General features: G+C 60.7%; 4 protein-coding genes across 6 annotated transcripts; 3 read left to right on the top strand and 1 right to left on the bottom strand.

Moving 5' to 3' along the window:
* Nucleotides 1-243: 243 nt before the first annotated feature.
* Nucleotides 244-2,502, bottom strand: FAM78B (family with sequence similarity 78 member B). Its single transcript, XM_086617599.1, has 2 exons — nt 2,240-2,502; nt 244-766 (listed from the first exon to the last, which is right to left on the bottom strand). Exons 1-2 carry the CDS (start codon nt 2,500-2,502, stop codon nt 244-246), a joined length of 786 nt encoding a protein of 261 aa, XP_086473725.1.
* A 676-nt stretch (nt 2,503-3,178) lies between these two features.
* Nucleotides 3,179-6,321, top strand: PLPP6 (phospholipid phosphatase 6). Of its 2 annotated transcripts, XM_086617547.1 has the most exons (3): nt 3,179-3,581; nt 5,216-5,357; nt 5,499-6,321. In XM_086617547.1, the coding sequence occupies exons 1-3, from the start codon at nt 3,179-3,181 to the stop codon at nt 5,884-5,886; spliced, it is 933 nt and encodes a 310-aa protein (XP_086473673.1). In that variant the 3' UTR covers nt 5,887-6,321. The 2 variants fall into 2 exon arrangements, with proteins under 2 accessions (XP_086473673.1, XP_009989175.2); XM_009990873.2 differs by lacking the exon at nt 5,216-5,357 and having other exon boundaries at nt 5,516-6,321.
* Nucleotides 6,322-10,434: 4,113 nt separating this feature from the next.
* LOC104382834 (flavin-containing monooxygenase 5-like) lies at nt 10,435-13,956 on the top strand. Its single transcript, XM_086617116.1, has 8 exons — nt 10,435-10,566; nt 10,780-10,968; nt 11,051-11,213; nt 11,464-11,606; nt 12,024-12,223; nt 12,578-12,927; nt 13,294-13,366; nt 13,611-13,956. Exons 1-8 carry the CDS (start codon nt 10,435-10,437, stop codon nt 13,954-13,956), a joined length of 1,596 nt encoding a protein of 531 aa, XP_086473242.1.
* A 1,139-nt stretch (nt 13,957-15,095) lies between these two features.
* LOC104382836 (flavin-containing monooxygenase 5) lies at nt 15,096-19,482 on the top strand. Of its 2 annotated transcripts, none has more exons than XM_086617808.1 (8): nt 15,096-15,230; nt 16,375-16,563; nt 16,646-16,808; nt 17,554-17,696; nt 17,930-18,129; nt 18,213-18,562; nt 18,948-19,041; nt 19,125-19,482. In XM_086617808.1, the coding sequence occupies exons 1-8, from the start codon at nt 15,096-15,098 to the stop codon at nt 19,480-19,482; spliced, it is 1,632 nt and encodes a 543-aa protein (XP_086473934.1). The 2 variants fall into 2 exon arrangements, with proteins under 2 accessions (XP_086473934.1, XP_086473935.1); XM_086617809.1 differs by having other exon boundaries at nt 18,969-19,041.
* The last annotated feature ends 489 nt before the right edge of the window (nt 19,483-19,971 follow it).

Raw genomic sequence — 19,971 nt, forward strand, 5'->3', positions numbered from 1 at the left:
CCTCTTGCCAGCTGCAAGCCCCTAGAAGTATTCGATTCCACTTCGTGGGAAATCCTCCAGCTCAGCAACCCTTCTTCCAGGCCCCCAAGCCAGACAGGCTCTCTTTCTGACAAAGAAGCAGACGCGTTTCCAACCACAGCTACAAAGGCAGGAGAACCCAAGAGGTCTGCTTTGGCTCAGAAACCCCATTCGTTTGCAGCAGGCTGGCAGCACCCAGGTCCTCACGCGCACACTGGCGCCGCTCTACTTGGGAGGTATCACAACTATAGGCTGGCCTCGCTTGGGTCTCCACATGAGGACCTGGGCATCGTTGGCGTTGGGTTTCACTAGTGCGTTTGGTGGGATGGGCTCCATCCTGCTGAGGATCCGGGGCTGCTCCTGCTGAGTCCTTCCCACCAGCCGCGCCCGCTGCCCCAGCAGCTGCATGGGATCAACCTCAATGTCCACTCGCATCCTCCACTTTATAGTCTGCAAGATGATCTTTTCCTTGGTGGTGGTGTTCATGGCCACCAGCCACGTGGTAAAGCTCTGGTCCCTTTTAATCCTAGTCAGCAGTGGCACGTTACTGTTGCTCACAGGGACAGCCCACGTCACGCTGGGGTAGAAATTGTCATTCATGCTCACCGAGAACCTGGAGATCTTGTTAGTGGGCCCGACCAGGGTCACAGTTTCTGTGGTGTTTCCGTACCAGGGGTAGCTCACACCATCCGAATCACTGATGGCTTTTACTCTTCCTTCTCGCAGGTCGGGCAGCTCCCAGCTTGATCTAGTGAACGGGAAAAGAAAGGCCACGTTAGCAGGGAAAAGGCGCGAGGGATGGGGAGGGACGGATGGGGAGACAAGCAGCTTGGGGACCTTCTCCCTGCCTGCAGCAAGCTCTCATGGACCTCCTTCAAGAACAACTTCGGCTTCGGTTCCTTCATCAAGTCCCTCATGGCCAGCTGAGGCCTTTGCTCTGCCAGCAGAATGCTACTTTAATTAACCTGCAATCAAACCAACTGGGCCAAAACTCATTGCTGAGTCTCTTTGGAGCCGCTCTCTCCTTAATCAGCTCCTGCGCCAGAGGAGAACATCCTTCCCCCCCCGCAGCACTGCAACCACAGCACTGGCCAAGCCCGTCAGCAGCACCCCTGTGACAAAAGTCTGCAATTTTTGTGCCTCTAAACACACAGGCCTGCGCAGAGGCCCGTACAATAATTAAACACCACAATTACGTCCACTGCTGGTGTGATGAAACCCCTGCAATACAGCCAGGGGGCGAATTCCAGCCCAAATCCTGGCTGAGGACCACCTTACCAACACCGCGCGGCTACCGGAAGGCAGACGGTTGCCACACAGCAATTACGAGTGCGGAGCCTTGGTGAAACCTCCCGTCAAGTCTGAGCTCCGGCTTCAAACGCATCTGGGCTCTGAGGCTGCCTGTGAGTAGCAGGGGACACGCGGCCGCCATCCCCCAACAAACGACGAACTCCCCTTGCTCCAGCGTCCCCGAGTGCCACATGCAACGGAATCTGCCGTGATGCACGGACACGGGCAGGCAGCACAAGGACTCACCACCCCGCCAGTGCCCATGCACACCAGCAACCCTGGGCACTGGCAGCGGGAGCCCACCGGCCATCTCCAGCCCCCTCTATCACCACCCGTTTCCAACAGCAGAAGTCACAGCGACAGAGCTAACGCCTCTGCCCCTCAGCATCCCCCCGAATCACCCACATGCTCGGCCTTGGGAAAAGTTGGTTTCCAGCAGCCATTTGCGCCAACCAGAGCAATGCTCCCCCCTTTTAACACAAGCCGAGAGGCCAACTCCCCCAGCACCACCCGTGCTCACTACCTGGTCCCAGAAGAAAGGCTACTCAGCGGGGGACGGCGGCCACAAAGCCCTCGAACGAGCAAGAGCTTCATGCCACCCGTCTGCAGGGCAGGAGGAGCAGGCGCTGCCCGGGCAGGGGCGGCTGCAGGGTCAGGTCTGCCCGCTCCGGAGGAAGGGGACAGGGACGGTGCCAAAAGCCGGCGCTGGGGTGAGAGTGACGCCCACACGTGGCTGTGGGTACAGACACGGGGCGGGGGTGCAACACCCGGTGCGGGGGTGCCCACGCCGTACCCAGCCCGGTGCCCGCTGCAGGGCCGCCGCGCCCCCGTCCCCGCTCCCGCCTCAGTGCGGCCAGGGCGCCGTGCCCGGTGCCGGGTCCCGTCCCCCCGCCCCCCCTCCCCAGCCCGGCGCGGCGGTGCCGGTGCTCACACGCCGAGGTCGCTGTAGGTGTTGTAGAACTCCATGTGGTTGCAGGCCTGGATCCAGCCCACCACCCAGGTGTGCCGCCGGGCGATGGGCGGCATGAGGACGCGGGCCGAGGCGCGGAAGTAGGGCGTGCGGTACCGCAGCACCACCGGCGAGCTCTCCTCGATGGCGGTGGCCGCCGGCTCGATGGTGGCCGACACGTCCGACACCACGATCTGCTCCCGACGCACCCGCGCCTTGCAGGCCACGCTCTGCAGGCACCCCATCGCCGCCGCCGCCGCCGAGCCGGCGTCACCCGCCGCCGCCGCCGAGCCGCGGGGCCGGGGGGGCGGCTCGTCCCCCCGCCGCCACCGCCCGCCCGCCGCCGCCGCCGCGCATCGCCGCCCGCGCACCGGCGCCCGCACCGGCGCCGGCAGGGCGAAGGCGCTGCCGCCGCCGCGCCTCTTGCGGCCCTCGCCGGCTGCCGTACGCCGGTCGGGGCGGGCACGTGCGCGGGGGGGAGGCGGGGCGCGCCCACGGGTCCCCGCCCCGGGGCGCGGCGGGACCTCCCCGCCGCCAGGGGGCGTCTCAGCGCCCCCCCGGGGCGTCTCGGCTCCATGGCAACCAGCTGCGTCATGGGCGGCGGCGGAAGAGGAAGCGGGAACGCGCCGGGGCCGCCTGGTACCGGGGGAGCGCGGGCGCCCAGCACCCGGGGTGCCCTTGGGGGAGGTCCCGGGAGCACGCCAGGAGGGAGGAGCTGGGCCCCAGCGGTGCGGGAGCGGGAGGCGCCGGGCAGGGTGCGGGGCAGGCCCGGGGCTTGCGGGCAGCGGGGCGGGGGAGAAGCAGGCCCGCGCAGGGGGGTGACACGCGGGCGCCGGGGCGGCTCGCCCAGGTCCCGGTGCCAGGGCAGGCCCGGTAGCCGGTGAGCGGCCCCCCGCCTCTCTCAGGCCGCCTCCTGCCGCCATGCCGAGCCCCCGGAGCAGCCGCGAGCGACGCGCCGGCAGCAGCAGCCGCCCGGAGTTCCTCTCCCTCGTGAGCCAGCGCAGCCCCGGCGCCCCGGACAGCCCGTCCCGCCGCAAGGAGACGGGCAGCTCCGCGGCGGCCCCGCTGCCCGAGGAGGACTGCATGAAGCTGAACCCCTCCTTCCTGGGCATCGCCCTCAGCTCCCTGCTCGCCATCGACCTCTGGGCCTCCAAGCGCCTGGGCGTCTGTGCTGGAGAGGGCTCGGCCTGGGGCAGCGCGCGGCCCCTCATGAAGGTCATCGAGGTTTCGGGGCATGGCATCACCTGGCTGCTCGGCACCTTCTACGGGCTCTGCCAGAGCGACAGCGCAGCCACCCGGGAGGTGCTGCTCAACCTGCTCTTCGGTGAGGCCGGGGGCTCACGAAAGGGCTCTGCAGGCGGGGGCTGGCTGCAGCCCAGGGGGGAGGATGGGACCTGAAAGACGGGGCAGAGCTGAGTGAACCTCAGCCCGCCGCAGGCCTCAAGGAGCTGGCGGATTTTGAGTGACTGGGGCAGGCTCGTCTGGGGTGCCTGGTAGCACAGCAAGTAACCCTGCAAGCAGAGGGCGTGGTGGCATGGGTACAGCTCATCGACAGCTCCAGCCGCACCCTGTGAGGCTCCCGACAGCTAAACGGCTCCTGCAGTTGCACAAAACTTTCAGGGAAGCTGAACTCTTAGTTCTTCATCTTATCAGAACAGCACATTCCAGGGGCAGCTTCCTAGTGTTGAAACACCAGCCTGTTTCCTGAAAAGCTGCTCTGGCACAGAGATATCTGTGGCCTTGGGCTCCCCACAGGCAATAGCTGTATGGATTGATCTGTGTCAGCCAGTGAGGAAACTTGGTTTAAAGCATGCATTTTAATCTTGTGTGCTCTAATATTCCACCACCATCACCCCATCCTATTGGCTATATTTAGATTCTTAATTTTTGCTCATTTAGAAACTGTAGTAGTGCCACAGCATCCAATCTTTTCAGATCCCTAGTTCTTACACTTTTATTAAGTTTCAAACAATTGGCATCTCACACTTAATCATTTGAATCTAAACTCACTTGGTGGGAAATGTATGGGTGTGTGCACCTTTTTCATCTAGCAGCGCACAGTTAAATTGCAATCTCACAGCAGAGCTGCCGGAAGTGACCTGGAGGCCTCCGACATAACCTCTGCTCTGAGGAGGTCTGTCCCAGCACCAGGGCCTTCAACACTGCAGGCCAGAGCCACCCACCTCTCTGGGGCCCTGTCCCAGGGTTGCAGTGGCCATGCAGGGAAGGAGTTTTCCCTAATTTCCAAGTTGAGTCTTCCAAACCATATTAAAAAAAAAAAGAAAAAAAGCAAGCTGAACTAGGTTTACATATGGAAAAAAAATATTTGTTCTTAAATGATTAACCAAAGGGAATGAACTGAAGTGACTGCAAGATTTGGTGCCCAGAAACAAGCCTTAGGAGAAGGAGAAACCAGTCCCTCACACAAGACTTCCTTGGAAGAAGTAGCCCTGGCTGTGCCAACAGGGTGGAGAACCCACCCTCTGCCCTACATGAGAAGCTGCTCTTGCCAAATACTGGCTGAGCACTTCCCGTATGTGCTTTGCCACTGAATTCTTCTGCAACGGCCTCTAGCTCTCTAGCTGCACTGTTTAAATCGTTCTTTATTCAGCTTTTTTAAACCAAAGCACAGTTGACTTTCTGGTATTAATCCCTGCCAGCGGCGGGGAGAAGCCAGACCACAAAGCCCTGGCGGCACCACGCGAGCTCGGGGCCCCTCACCCTGACCTGTGGCTGAGTGGTTGAAGTGGGTTGATCATTCACTGGCTCAATTTGACCCCCAGCCACCATCGAGGGTAGGAAAAGCAATGCTGAGTCAGCACAGGCTCTCAGGAAGGGAGATATGGGGAATATTAACCCTTCTGTTGCCTTCAGATTAAAGGTCCATTTGAGCCATAAGTCATGATGAGATCAGATTTTACAGAGAAAGAAAAGCCCTTGGGTGCGAGCTGGGCCAAGTCCGGTTGCTCGCTTTGGCAGGCAGAGGGTCTGGCATTGTGCAAGGGCAGCATGCAGCAAGAGCGGAGATTGGAGAGGTGCTTGTGCTGGAGAAGGCCATGGTCTCTCTACCAGGGCAGTGTAGCCATGAGAAATACTGCCTTAGCAGGTTTTGGTAGCAAAGTGCTTGCTTTCTTAGCTAATGGCTTTGATTCTTGCCTTGTTTTCCATGAAGGGGGAAAAAAAAAAAAACAAAACACAAACAAAACCAGCCCTCAACCAAAACCCAAACCTGGCTCACTCACTGTTCCTGTCTCTTAGCGCTGCTGCTGGATCTCGTGCTGGTGGCAGTGGTGAAGGGGCTCGTCAAGCGGCGGCGGCCCACCCACAACAAGATGGACATGTTCGTCACCATCTCGGTGGACAAGTACTCCTTTCCATCGGGCCACGCCACCAGAGCCGCCCTGGTCTGCCGCTTCGTTCTGCACCACTTGGTGCTCGCCGTCCCGCTGCGGGTCCTCGTGGTGCTCTGGGCTCTCATCGTTGGCGTTTCCAGGGTCATGCTGGGCAGGCACAACGTGACGGACGTGCTCTTCGGTTTGCTGCTGGGCTACACGCTGTACAGCGTGGTGGAGTACTGCTGGCTGTCCCCGCTCAACGCGCCTGCCCTCTTTGCGCTCTGGAGCCATTGATGGCTACGTCTCTCCCAAAGGAGGAGGCACGCACCTGGTTGTCTAAGCACGCACAGGGAGGGGATACTGGGACCTGAACTCACATCCTAGGCCCCATCCATCCAGCCAAGACTTCAACACTAGGGGTGCCGCAGGCTCCTGGGCCCACACTTAGATGTTTGGTGCTGTCTTGCCCTTCTGATGGGCTGTCAGGCAGGGTGTGTGTTGGCCAAGCAGCTGCACTGACTGTTCTCCCATGAAAAAGCCAGTCCCTGCAGAGCCCGGGGAGGACTCAGCACATTCATCCGGCAGCTCACTGGTGATACTGTGAATCTGCATGCCCTTGCTGGGCACCTGCTGTGTTAGCCCATGGTGTATGTGTTTGCGGAGATTTCTCTGTGATCGCCCATGTATCTGTGTGCTGTAAATACACTGATTGTGTTGCTGTCATGAGCATGTCCTGCACAGCCTGCTCCATAGCATCTGCCTGGAGCGGACTCACTGGGGTCCGTCCCCAGGTTTATAAAGAGCTCTGCCTTCCTAAGCAATGTGCCTCTTCCCTATTGCTCTTGATTTAAGTACTGCACTGAGGCCTGATCTTAAGCAACAAGGACACAGGCATCTGGCTCCCAGTGCCATGGGGAAAGAACAGTGTGACCAAGGGTTTGCTCCATCTGTGCCATCTCCAAGGCAGCAGGTAACAGGGGAAGCAGCCTGCTCCTGAAGCCCTTGTGCAGAGCTTCACAGCTCTTTTTCCCCTCCACAGGATTTTCAGCCTCCCAGGGGGTGCAGCAAGTTCACAGCTATTCCTGTTTGTCAGCACATTACCAGCATTGCTGGCAGCATGCTGCAGAGCAAGCCCCTTTCCCATAGCCCAGGCAAGCAACACCCTCACCCAGGCTGCCAGGCAGCCCCAGGAACCAAGCCTTACCTGCACTTCTCACTGCAAGGGGCCCTGGCTCTGCCAAGCACCACCACAGCAGCTCTCCTGCCCTGGCAGCCTTTTATCCTAGAGGATTGCTTGTCCTTGGCAGGAGGGGACCATGAGGAGCCTCTGTAACAAGATGGGGGGCTGAGTTTGAGCCAGAAAAAGCACAGAATCCACATCAAAAGGGACCACAGCCAGGCAGAGCACAAGGCCCCTGGACTGAGCTTAAATAGTGCTCCCAGCATGTGGGTGGGAGCGATTTGGTCCAGGTGAGGCTCATTGTGGCCATTCAGGTCTATCAGTGCACTCAGAGCCCTGGAAAGCACAGATCAAGTAATGTTAAAACCAGGCAAGTGTGCTGTTCCTCTGGGTGAAGTGTGCAGGAGGAGTCTGAAGGCTGCTGGTGCAAGCACCCTGTCTCTGTAACCCACCAGTTGCACATGTGCTGAAATGAAAGCACTTGACATGACAAGGTTCCCTCAGAGCTGAGCGACAACTTACTGGCACCGTGAGCTGGTGAAGCTACCAGCTGTGGGTTTGCACTCCAGTCGGGCTCGTACAGTGACCCAAAAATCCCAAATCCTCTGGGTTGGACTGCATGCCTGGCAGCTGGCTGGGCTGGTCCAGCACGTGCACGGCAGCATCCAGACACCCCAGCCAGCCCTCCTGCCCCAAAGATCCCTGCAGGATCACGGGCACACTCTGATGTGATCCAGGTTTGGGGTGATCAGGGCTTGTGGAGCTGTGCCAAAAGATCTTAGCTCCGCTTTTTCCCAGACACAGGGCGCTTTTCATCCAAGTGGTTCTTTCAGCCATTGAGGTCTTCCTCTCTGGGCCGTGGAGGAGTACAGCAGCAGCTCCGTGCATCTGTGGCTTGTTCCCACATGCGAGTGCATGCCAAAAGTTGTTCCTGGCTCTCCTGAAGAACCCTCTGCAAGCTGCTCAGTGGCATCTGCTATCACCCCACAGCCACTGGTGCACAGCCCTGCTGAGTCACAGGCTGCCCTGTTGCCTTCTCACCTCTGCTCTGCTTCTCACCTCTGCTCAGTGAGATCTTTGGTCTCCTCTTGTGCTTGTCACTTGTCACTGCTCCTCTAAGCACGGGTGCCAGCCCTCTGATAGGAAGGAGGACAGAAGTGCTTTCTGCTTGGCTTGTCCCACGGCATCTCTGCCCATTACCAAAGCCCAGAGTGGACATGCCGGTGCACGCTGCCCACCATGCTGTCTGTCCTGTGTGCTCGCTGGGCACAGAGGACTGTGGCTTTCCCACAGACATCACCAAGCCAGTCTTGACCAAAATACCATGGCCTGACCCTGGTGCTCTCCAGTAGTCCCCTGTGCCTGACAGCGTTGTTTGGCTGGGCCACAAGCCTGAGCATGGCAGGGGCAAAGTCCAGGGCTGTGCAGCCTCTTGTAGCTGCCAAGGGAGAAGGGCGAACTTGAAAGCAGCCTGCACACAGGTTTCATAGCTCAGCGGTGGCGTCGAGAGCTGGGGGAAGTCTCCTGTACCTGTCACCCGTGGGCAGTCCCTGCAGAGCTTGCAAAAGAGCAAGAAGCCAGCTGAGAGCGGAGCAGAGAGGGCAGCGCTTCCAGTGCTGCCTCTTCGCCGTCCCTGTGCCGATCCCCTGCCCGGTAAGTGACGTTTTCAATGCTTTTTGACAGGCTGGCACGAGTGTGGGTTGGCAGCCTGGCACCTCTGCCCTGGGCAGAGATCAGCCCTCATCAACAGCAAGGGACAGAAAGAGCTTTATTACATTTACTGCAAACATACTATGAGTTTTAGAGGGTTAAAACCATTCCAGCCGCAGAGCGTGGCCCCTCCATAGCCAGGTGCCTTGCTCAGCTCCCTGGACACCTGGGCTGCATCAAAAGAAGTGTGCCCAGCAGGTCGAGGGAGGAGATTCTCCCCTTCTACTCTATTCTCATGAAACCCCTCCTGGAATACTACCTCTGGGGCTCCCAACATAAGAAGGACATGGAGCTACTGGAGCGGGTCCAGAGGAGGGCCACGAAGATGATCCGAGGGCTGGAGCCCCTCTCCTATGGAGACAGGGTGAGAGAGTTGGGGCTGTTCAGCCTGGAGAAGAGAAGGCTCCGGGGTGATCTTATTACAGCCTTCCAGTACCTAAAGGGGGCCTACAGAAAAGCTGGAGAGGGACTTCTTACAAGGGCATGTAGTGACAGAACAAGGGGCAATGGCTTTAAATGGAAAGAGGGGAGATTTAGATTAGATCTAAGGAAAAAATTCTTCCCTCTGAGGGTGGTGAGGCACTGGCACAGGTTGCCCAGAGAAGCTGTGGATGCCCCATCCCTGGAAGTGTTCAAGGCCAGGCTGGATGAGGCTTTGAGCAAGCTGGTGTAGTGGAAGGTGTCCCTGCCCATGGCAGGGGGGTTGGAACTAGATGACCTTTAAGGTCCCTTCCAACCCAAACCACTCTATGACACGGAAGAGCAAATTTCCCCTGCACCTCCAGGGGCTGTTTGGTTGGGAGTGCGCCGGGAGCCAGCATTGTGCTCCCAAGCCAGCCAGCCTGTGCCTCGTGCCACCGGGGAGAGCCTTCTCCCAACCCACCCCACTGCCCTGGCACCAGTGACACCCCAGCAACGCAGTGCTCCTCGCACTGGAGTCCCACTGGCCCTGGGATTCGGATGGGCCAGGAGCGAACTGTGACTACGGGGATGCTGTGCCAACGTGCCCAGCCCAGGGGCACAGGGGATGTGGGCGATGCGGTGCTGGGTGCCACCAGAGCAGCTGGAGCCATATGTGCCCCAGGACACCAGCATGAACAGGGTTGGGCTGATCCTTCTAATCCCAGAGGTAAAAGTTCAGGGCAGTGTTTGTTTACCCGGCACACGTGCCACGGGCACCGGCTGCGTCTGCCGTTCCTACAGCCCTGTGTCCCCTTGGTGTCCCCACATGGGGGGTTCCCCGCAAGGCGCCTGGACGGCTCCTCACTCTGCCGTCCAATGCTGCGGTGAGAGCCGGAACAGCCGACCGGGCGGCCGGGAGCCAGCTGGGCGCTGGCTTCCTCTCCCCGTGGGAGGAGTGATGATGGGGGAGGCCCCGCTTGCTGCCGCCACGCACCACGGAGCTGGGCCGCCATCCCGCGCACTGCTTAGTGCGACCCGGCAGGGACCGTCGCGCGGCTCCGCGGCTGTTGCAGCCTCAGGTCAGTCGAGGGCCTCCGCGCGGGCTACCAGCACGCAGCGGGCACCAGGACAGCTTGACGGACATCTCCTCGGGGAAGGGAAAGGGCACAGGGCGGGCAGAGGGGCCATTGCTCACCCAGAAGGGAGCCATCGGCGGTACCCCAGGCAGGGCACGGCACTCCGGCACACTTCTGTCGCCAGGACTTGGCGTAGGCAGGGAGATTTCAGGGCTCCCCGGCACTCAGTAGTGTTTCTACCCATGGTGTCCAGAGGCAACACCACAGTGGTGCAAAACCCCAGCACTGGCCAGGTCCCTGCCAGGGGGATGATTGCAGTTGCCCCACAGCCCTGGACAAACTTTTGGGGGGCTGCCTCTCAGCTTGGGACCTCTTTGGTGCACAGGGCCAAAATTTCACACAGCTGCCCGCCTTGCCCCTCAGCTTCACTTTCTGGCACTGTCCCTGTGCAGAGACGCGGCAGTGGAGAGCAGCATGGCAAAGAGGGTGGCCATCATCGGAGGGGGCAGCAGCGGGCTTTGCGCCATCAAAGCCTGCCTGCAAGAGGGGCTGGAGCCCATCTGCTTCGAGAGGACCGGGGACATCGGAGGGCTCTGGAGGTTTGAGGTAAACCCTGCCGGCCACACGTCCTGCTGGGGATCAGCGCCGTGACAGCAGGGTATCAGTGGTGGCTGCCGGGGTCGAATGCAGCTGGCCACAGGGGGGTCCTGGGGCGAGGCTGAGGGCAGGGGCTCCACGCAAAGAGCCACCACATGAGCCCCAGCCATCCCTCCCCATCACTGTCCCCGGTCAGCGCCAAGCTGTGCCCCACTCCCGCAGGAGCACCCCGAGGAGGGCCGTGCCAGCATCTACCGCTCCGTCATCATCAACACCTCCAAGGAGATGATGTGCTTCAGCGACTTCCCCATCCCTGACAACTTCCCCAACTACATGCACAACTCCAAGATCATGGAGTACTTCCGCATGTACGCCCAGCACTTCGACCTGCTCCGCCACATCCGCTTCAAGGTGAGCACCGTGGGGCTCAGGGGGCGGCAGCGGTGCGGCTGGGGGGCACAGGGTGCCTGACACCTGCTCACCCCGCACCCAGACCAGCGTGTGCCGCGTGGCCAAGTGCCCCGACTTCGCCACCACGGGCCGGTGGGAGGTGGTGACCGAGAGCAAGGGGAAGCAGGAGGCGGCCGTCTTCGACGCCGTGCTGGTGTGCACTGGGCACCATACTGATGCGCATCTCCCGCTGAGCACCTTCCCAGGTACTGCCCTACGCTCCATGCCCCGGCATCAGGAAAGACCCCAGAAAGCTCAGCCGTATCGGTCCCTATTCTCCCTGCTGCTCTTCCCCCTGGCCCCAGCATTTCCCTGCCTTGCTTCAACTCCAGGAGTGCTCACATGCTCCCCAGGGAGGGCCTGGTGGGGCCAAGGAGTGTCCCTACTTCAATTGTTGGGGAGGTGACCCTCCAGCCCAGCACCAGGAAGCCAAGCATTCCTCCTCCCTGCCCACAGGAATCGAGAAGTTCAAGGGCTGCTACCTCCACAGCCGAGACTACAAGGACGCTAAAGATTTCACAGACAAGAGGGTCGTTGTCATCGGGATCGGGAATTCAGGGTCGGACCTGGCCGTGGAGATCAGCCAAGCAGCCAAGCAGGTGAGCAGCAGGAGTGAGGTCCCAGTGGGGACGGCAGCCCCCTGTGGGATACTGCTGGCTCCCTGAGGACACCAGGACCCAGGTGCTGGCACAGCCACTGTTCTATCCCAGCACTCACTATGTTTGGCAGTGCCAGCACTCACCATTCCCAGCCGCTGGGCAGTGGTGGCAGTCGAGACTTGACTCAGTATTGATACCCCAATTTCCATCCCTGAGCCTGGGGCTGGGGCTGCCCCTGTGGCTCTTCTCTACTTCTCCCTGCTAAGTGCCCACCGCCACCTCTCTCTGACCTCTGGGCCTTCGCCCAGGGCTTGGGCAGCACAAAGAGAAGCGATTCCGGGGCAAGGACATGTACCTCCTAGGGCACCCCCCAGGACCCTCACAGCCTTCAGGAGGCGATGCTTACTTCCTTGACAGGTCTTTCTCAGCACCCGTCGGGGCGCGTGGATCTTCAACCGCGTTGCAGATCAGGGCTATCCCGTCGACATCATCTTAACCACCCGCATGAATACGTTCTTGAATAATCTGCTGAGCCCATCCATGGTGAGCAACTTCATGGAGAAAAAGATGAACGCCAGATTTGACCACTCGCTCTACGGCCTGAAGCCAAAGCACAGGTGCCAGCAAACACTCCCCCTTCCCAGGAGGGATCCTCCACCTCCCACCATGTCCAGCCCCACTCAGCCATTTCCATGCTCCCTGTGCCCAGCCTGGGACCAAGGCACCAGCCCTGGAAACCCAGTTAATAGCTGTGTTGTGCCCAGGCAATGTTCAAGGGACCCACCACTGCCCCTTCCAGGGACCCTTGGTGGCACCAGTGCAGTGACAGCTGCAGAGCGTCCCTGGGCTACCAGCCGGGTGATGAGCATCCCTGGGGACGAGCATCACCAGAGCAGGGAGCAGTGGCTAGAGCAGGACACGGAGCAGAGACACCCCACCCCAGCACCCTGATGGCTCCTTGTACCTTCCAGGATCCTTGACCAGCACCCGACCATCAACGATGACCTGCCCAACCGCATCATTTCGGGCAGGGTGCTGGTGAAACCAAACATCCAGGAGTTCACAGAGACATCTGCAGTCTTTGAGGATGGCACCAAGGAAGACATTGATGCCGTGGTCTTCGCCACAGGATACAGCTTCTCCTTCCCCTTCCTTGAGGGCTGCGTGAAGGTGGTGGAGAACCAGATCCCCCTCTACAAATTCATGTTCCCTGCCGACCTGGAAAAGCCGACACTGGCTTTCATCGGCCTCATCCAGCCCCTGGGTGCCATCATGCCCATCTCCGAGCTCCAGTGTCGCTGGGCCACCCGCGTCTTCAAGGGTAAGCAAGGCAAACCTCCTCTGTGGCTGCAGCCCAAGCCTGCACCCCTGGGGCCAGGGCAAACGGTGCCCAGTCATGTCTGGGAGGCAGCAGCCAGCTGTGCCATCCTGGCCGCAGGTGATGGCATGGCCACCTCGCAGCCATCATGGTGAGCCAGGCTTTTGCTTGAGCAGAACGGGGGCACCTGTACCCTGAGCCCCACAGGCTGCTGCTTCCCATCCCAAGGAGCGTGGACATGACTCAGGTGCCAGACTGCCCACCACGGTGGTGCCAGCAGGGGCACCACACCCAGGCAAGGGCAGCACCGCAGCAGCCACTGTTGCCAGTGGGGTACAGCACCCCCATGCTGTGCCTCATCCTCCCTAGGGCTGAACAAGCTGCCCCCACGGCACGACATGGAGGCTGACATCGAGAAGAAGAAAGAAGCGATGGCAAAGCGGTAAGATGCCCCTGGGAAAAGGGAGGGGGCCAGCTTGGGTACAGCTGCTCATGGACACTCATCCTGTCCTCTGGCTGCAACCTGGCACGTCTGGCCGTGCCAACAGATGGCAAGGATGAGCTCGGCCCCACTACCCCGACCCTGCTGATCCTTCCCGATGGCTATCCATCCAGTACCGCCTTGCTGGCATGCAGGGCATCTGCCAGCTCTGCTGCCAGCAGCTGTTTGCCCTCCCGGCCCACAGGTACGTGAAGAGCCAGCGGCACACCATCCAAGTGGATTACATCCCCTACATGGATGAGCTCGCCTGCCAGGTTGGGGTCAAGCCCAACCTGCTCACCCTCTTCCTCACCGACCCCAAGTTGGCGCTGGAGGTGGCCTTTGGGCCCTGCACGCCATACCAGTACCGCCTGCAGGGCCCGGGCGAGTGGTCAGGGGCCAGGGAGGCCATCCTCACCCAGCGGCAGCGCATCATCAAGCCCCTGCAGACGCGGCATGTGGAGGAGCAAGCAATGACCCCTGCCGTGCCCCTCCTCTTCAAGCTGGTCGGGGCCATGGCTGTCCTCGCCGTCATTTTTGCTTACTTGTAGATAACCTACAAGTGCGGGAAGGGAGGTTTTGTGATGTGCCAGGGGGGCTGGCCTGCCACCCCCCGCCCTGAGGCAGCCTGTGCATCCCAGTGCTGTCAGGAGCCCTCCTCCTGCCTGGCACAGCCCTGCTGCAGCCACATCACAAGCTCAGGGTGCACAGAGCCTTCCCAGTTGCTGAAATAATGCCTCGGCGCCTGCTCTGCATCTCTTCCTGGGCACCCATTGCTGCAGATGGACAAGGAAACCTGCTCACATGCAGGATAAAATCCAGTCTCCCTGGGCAGCGCTTTGGACCCAGGGACGTACCGGCTTTCCTGTCGCCTATAACCCGTCTGAGCCACCACCGGCACGCTCACAAGAGAGCTAAGTCTGAAAAGGCACAGCAGATTCCTAACTGGATAAACGCATGTTAAACAGAGCCAGGTGTCTGTCTCATCACTGACACCGCCACGTTCCGCTGCGTGCCAAGGGGATGGGCACAGGTTTGATGTCGGCCTCGTGCCAGCAGCGCAGCCCCAGCTCCGCGGGAGCACAGGCTGCATGCACACGCACGCACGTGTGTATCCACAGCAAAACAGCCTCGCCCAGGGCGTGTGCCACCGGAGCGGGCCGCGGTGGTCACAGCGGCACAGCTCAGTGCCACCCTCGTCACCTGCACACAGCCCCTCCACAGGACGGCTGGGTGGCTGGGGACCTGGAGCGGTGACAGGGGGTCCCGGCCACCATGCGCCGGGGCCGGCGTGGCTGCCGGCCACCACTTCCCCTCCGGTTTCATATTCCGTGCCACGACCTCCCAAAATCTGAAGCGTGGCCACATCTCAGCCCCCGCACCCAGGAAGTCCCAGGGCAGCGTCAGCATCGTTAAGCGCTTACAGAACCTAATGAGTCCCTTGCGGAGGGCGGGTGCAGGCAGGAGGTGTGGCACAGCAGTGGGGGGAACCTGTAGATCATGTCTGGAAGAAACACATCTTGTGACACCGCAGCTGACCTCGCTCACCCACAGGAAGCACAGGGACAGCCATCCTTGACCAAGCAGCACCGCGCGTTCCCCCCAGTGTGACCCACCAGGCTCCACAGTCACGTGCTGCCCCTCGGCCAAGGGGCTTCCCTTCCATCCTTGCCACCACCGACTGCAGGACATGGCTGCCCAGCGAGTAGCCATCATCGGGGCTGGTGCCTCTGGCCTGTGCGCCCTGAAATGCTGCCTGGATGAGGGGCTGGTACCCACCTGCTTCGAGAGGAGCGGGGACATCGGAGGGCTCTGGCGCTTCGAGGTAAGCCCTGCGCTGTATCAGCCTGCCCGGCGGCAGAACCATAGACGGAGCTGGGATCGGTTGTTGGCAGCTAACCATGCACCACTCCCCTGCTTTGCATGCGTGAAGCAGGCGGGTTTCCAAGAAAAACCACAGGAAAGAAAATCTGCTGCAGCAGCAGGAGGTCCCCATGGTGCCAGCTGGTGTGCCAGACACATGGGGCCCGTCTCCTTCCCACCAGCAGCTGGACAGACCCTCCCCAAGGACTTTACTCCAGGGCTCGCTCCCCCAGTTCAGCCTTCCCCTTTTCCATCCCTCCCTTCCCAGTCTCATCCATCCCTTCTTCTGCTGCTTTGCTCTTGGTCCCCTCCAGCCCTTTCCTATCCATTCTGGTCCCATCTGACCCCACTGGCTGTCCTGATCCTGCTCAGCCCTTCCCTGGAAGTCCCGGTTGCTCCTCTTCCTGCTTCCATGCCACTCACCCACGCAGAGGCACTGAGTGCCTCTGTGCCTTGGCTCTCCCTGTCTCTGGGGAAGCCCCAGAGCTCGTTTCTGCCCCCACCTAATGAGGCCGCTGACTTTTTCCCCCAGGAAACCACCGACAAGAAGACAAGCATTCCCGCCGTGCCCTGATACACGGGTGGGAGAGCCCGGGGGGGGACACACCACACCACGCCAGCCTGGGATTTGAGACAGCTCAGTTACAGTCTGCTGGTTCTGCCCATGGTGGGTCAGAGGTGGGGGTGGTGGAGCAGAGCCAGGGCAGCAGTGCCTGGCTGCCCGGGCAGAGACTCGGCAAGCAGGAGCAGCCACCCAGCTGGAAGGGCCAGAGGTGGCTTAGAAACCAGCAAAACCCGATGTGGCAACTGGGGCAGCTTTGGGAACGCATCACCTCATTGGGGCTGGTCTAAGAGTGGGGAAACTGAGGCACAAGACCCCTTCAACCCACTGTCACCACTGCATGGCCCCTGCCAACTCAGAGCTTCCTCTTCTCTGTTTTGTGGGTTGGGCGGTCACTCTCGCAAGAGGGTGCTGAGCACAGGGATGGGTGCTACGACCATCCGTGGCTTGATCCTGCAACCGCAGGCACGCTGAGGCGCCAGGCAGGGCAGGCAGGCAGCCCTGGGGTCCCCAGTCAGCGCCGAGCCGTGCCCCACTCCCGCAGGAGCACCCCGAGGAGGGCCGCGCCAGCATCTACCGCTCCGTCATCATCAACACCTCCAAGGAGATGATGTGCTTCAGCGACTTCCCCATCCCCGACAACTTCCCCAACTACATGCACAACTCCAAGATCATGGAGTACTTCCACATGTACGCCCGGCGCTTCGACCTGCTCCGCCACATCCGCTTCAGGGTGAGCGCCACGGGGCTTGGGGGGCAGCAGCGGCGTGGCCGGGGGGCACAGGGTGCCTGACACCTGCTCCCCCCGCACCCAGACCAGCGTGTGCCGTGTGGCCAAGTGCCCCGACTTCACCACCACGGGCCGGTGGGAGGTGGTGACCGAGAGCAAGGGGAAGCAGGAGGCAGCCATCTTCGATGCCGTGCTGGTGTGCACCGGGCACCACACTGATGCGCATCTCCCGCTGAGCACCTTCCCAGGTACCACGCTGCATGCTGCTCGCCTGCTCCCTGACAACCCTGGGAGCACCCTCCTCTCCAGCTTAGCCCCTACTCCAGTCTGGCTGCTGCCAAAAATGCCTCCACAGGTTAACACACCAAGTGGGATTGCACAAGCATGCTGCTGCCCCACCCATCTTGGTGTCTGCCCTTGGTTGCTCTTGCCATGCCATCAGTGCCTGACCAGCATGGCACCCTCCCACTAGAGCCAGGCTCCCTGAGCTGCTGGCCATGCATCCACTGGGTTCTCCAGCTCCCCAGCTAGGCTTCAAAGCTTGGCACTGGTGGTGGGCTTCTCTTGGTGCTAGGCAAAATAACTTGAGGGCTGTCAGTTTTGGAGACCTTCTTTGAGTGGGAAACAGGCTGGAGTGCACCGTCACCACGGTTTGGTGGGATGGCACAGACCCCAGCTGCTCCTCTGCCCTCAATGCCCAACACAGGGCAGGAACTGCAGGAAGACTTTGGGATGGCAGCATGGAGGTCTCCAGACCAAGACCTGCTCCAAACCAGGGCAGGCCCAAAACCAGAGCAGGATGCTTAGGGCCACACTGAGCATCTCCCAGGCTGGAGATGCCACTGCCTCCCTGGGCATCATCCCAGGGCTGCATTGCTCCCATTGGTCATGCTGATCCCAGCCTGTTCCCAAAACACACCACCAGTCTGAGCAGGAGGACAGCCACCCCCTGCCCCACATCCCTGCCTGGCATGGCTTCCCTCTCTCTTCCAGGGTTAGAAAAGTTTGAGGGCTGGTACCTGCACAGCCGGGACTACAAAAGCCCACAGTCCTTTTTGGGGAAGCGAGTGGTCGTTGTCGGCACCGGGAATTCAGGCATCGACATCGCGGTGGAGCTGAGCCACACAGCCAAGCAGGTGTGGTGGGAGAGCCGCCGGGGCTGGGGTGCTTATTACTCGGACCCTGGAGGGCACTGAGCGACCCTCTGCCATCCCTTGGGGTCTCCCCTCCCTCCAGCACCACAACCAGCCATGAGCACCCTGTCCCCTCTCGACTGGGGTGGCTGTTGTGGTCCCAGCAGCTGTGCTGGCAGCCCAGCCCAGTCCCGAGGATGCTGCCACACCACCACCTCCCCTCTCCTTCCTCCCAGGTCTTCCTCAGCACCAAGCGCGGGACCTGGGTGCTGCACCGAGTGGCAGATGGCGGGTACCCCTTCGACTTCTCCTACATCAGCCGCTTCGTACAGCTCCTCCACAACCTGCTGCCTCAAAACGCCAGCAACTTTCTCCTGGAGAGGAAGGTGAACTCCCGTTTTGACCATGCACTCTATGGCCTCCAGCCCCAACACCGGTGAGTGCCTCAGCGGCAATCTGCCCAGTACTGCCCATCCCACTGCCCAGGCCCCACAAACAAGGTCTATCTGTGCTTTCCAGGATCCTTGACCAGCACCCGACCATCAATGATGACCTGCCCAACCGCATCATTTCAGGCAGAGTGCTGGTGAAGCCGAACGTCCAGGAGTTCATGGAGACATCTGCAGTCTTTGAGGATGGCACCAGGGAAGATATTGATGCCGTGGTCTTCGCCACAGGATACAGCTTCTCCTTCCCCTTCCTTGAGGGCTGCGTGAAGGTGGTGGAGAACCAGATCCCCCTCTACAAATTCATGTTCCCTGCCAACCTGGAGAAGCCGACACTGGCTTTCATCGGCCTCATCCAGCCCCTGGGTGCCATCATGCCCATCTCTGAGCTCCAATGTCGTTGGGCCACCCGTGTCTTCAAGGGTAAGTGAGGCCGGGTGGGGGGACACAGCCAGGCTCCCCTGGCCATGACAAGGCTGAGTTGTTCAACCGGTGGCATCCCCTCGCACACTGCCTCCCTCCACTCACCTTTGTTGTCCTCCTTCTGCTTATTCATAGGGACAAAAAACAGTGCTGCATTTTGCGAGGAGCCTTGTGCTCATTTTCTCTTGCTGGGGCCACTAACAGGTCCCGTTGCCTGCAAACCACCTTCTGTGTCTCCTTTCCTGCCATTACTTTCTTCATCCTGCCTCCTGCTTTCCTCCTGCCATGACGGCATACCCTCAAAGCCCCAAAGACTTGTGTGTGTGAGCAGAGGCTGGGCTGCAGAGCCAGCCATACCACAGCAGGAGCACAGCCCTCCCCGCAGCCACCACCTCCTCTTCCCCAGGGCTGCAGGACCTGCCACCGTCCTCTGCCATGCTGGCTGACATCGCGCAAACCAAGGAGAAAATGGCCGAGCGGTAAGAACCCGGCGCAGGCATCGCCCCTGCTGCTGTTACCCCCCTACCTGCGTGCCAAGCCTGCCCACCCTCCCTGACCACAGGTACGTGAAGAGCCGGCGGCACACCATCCAAGTGGATTACATCCCCTACATGGACGAGCTCGCCTGCCAGGTCGGGGTCAAGCCCAACCTGCTCACCCTCTTCCTCACCGACCCCAAGCTGGCACTGGAGGTGGCTTTCGGACCCTGCACGCCGTACCAGTACCGCCTGCGGGGCCCAGGCAAGTGGGTAGGGGCCAGGGAGGCCATCCTCACCCAGCGGCAGCGCGTCGTCAGAGCCCTGCAAAGCAGAGCCGGGGGCCGTCTGCCCCAGTCCAGCACCGTGCCCCACATCTTCAAGGTTTTCTTCAGCATCGGTTTGATTGTGGCCACGCTTGTCTACATCTCGCTCTCTCCTTAACCTGAAATGAAGGAGACAGCGGGTCCTCCTGGCAATCTTCTTCCCTTCCTTTGGACTTGGGTGTTTCTGTTGTCTCTTGCTAGGTCTGCTGCTGTGTCAGGACACATGGAGGAAGTCAGTTCCTTGAAGATGCAGCCTGGTCTGTCTCACCTTCCTGCTGTGCAGGGGCCATACCAGGTCTTGTCGAGGGCTGCTCCAAGGACAGGGATCACTCCCCTTTCCTAAATCCTAACCGGGCAGCTCCCCAAGCTCTACTTGTGGGTTAGGTTGGCGCAGAGGTGGTGGGGAAACTGGAAACTCGCCTGGCCAGGGCGCCTGGGGAAAAGGGCAATAAAGCTTGTTCCACGCCAAGGGGACCAGGGACCATGCTGCGTGGGCTGTCTCCGTCTCCGATGTCTGTCCTGCCCACGCAGGGCCTGGCCAGCCCATGGGCAACACCCTGACCACTCACACCCCACAGCCAGCCTGCCCACCCCATGGCCCACCTCA

Source organism: Tauraco erythrolophus, chromosome 10 (genome assembly GCF_009769465.1).
Source record: "Tauraco erythrolophus isolate bTauEry1 chromosome 10, bTauEry1.pri, whole genome shotgun sequence".
NCBI classification, from domain to species: domain Eukaryota; kingdom Metazoa; phylum Chordata; class Aves; order Musophagiformes; family Musophagidae; genus Tauraco; species Tauraco erythrolophus.

Coding starts and splice junctions, on each gene's coding strand:
- PLPP6 (XM_086617547.1), top strand. CDS start 3,179: ATGCCGAGCCCCCGGAGCAGCCGCGAGCGACGCGCCGGCAGCAGCAGC. Junction 3,582..5,215: donor GCTGCTCAACCTGCTCTTCG/GTGAGGCCGGGG, acceptor AGCTGGGCCAAG/TCCGGTTGCTCGCTTTGGCA. Junction 5,358..5,498: donor AGCCATGAGAAATACTGCCT/TAGCAGGTTTTG, acceptor CTGGCTCACTCA/CTGTTCCTGTCTCTTAGCGC.
- FAM78B (XM_086617599.1), bottom strand. CDS start 2,502: ATGGGGTGCCTGCAGAGCGTGGCCTGCAAGGCGCGGGTGCGTCGGGAG. Junction 767..2,239: donor ACCTACAGCGACCTCGGCGT/GTGAGCACCGGC, acceptor CCCGTTCACTAG/ATCAAGCTGGGAGCTGCCCG.
- LOC104382836 (XM_086617808.1), top strand. CDS start 15,096: ATGGCTGCCCAGCGAGTAGCCATCATCGGGGCTGGTGCCTCTGGCCTG. Junction 15,231..16,374: donor GAGGGCTCTGGCGCTTCGAG/GTAAGCCCTGCG, acceptor CCACTCCCGCAG/GAGCACCCCGAGGAGGGCCG. Junction 16,809..17,553: donor CCCGCTGAGCACCTTCCCAG/GTACCACGCTGC, acceptor TCTCTCTTCCAG/GGTTAGAAAAGTTTGAGGGC.
- LOC104382834 (XM_086617116.1), top strand. CDS start 10,435: ATGGCAAAGAGGGTGGCCATCATCGGAGGGGGCAGCAGCGGGCTTTGC. Junction 10,567..10,779: donor GAGGGCTCTGGAGGTTTGAG/GTAAACCCTGCC, acceptor CCACTCCCGCAG/GAGCACCCCGAGGAGGGCCG. Junction 12,224..12,577: donor GGCCTGAAGCCAAAGCACAG/GTGCCAGCAAAC, acceptor TGTACCTTCCAG/GATCCTTGACCAGCACCCGA.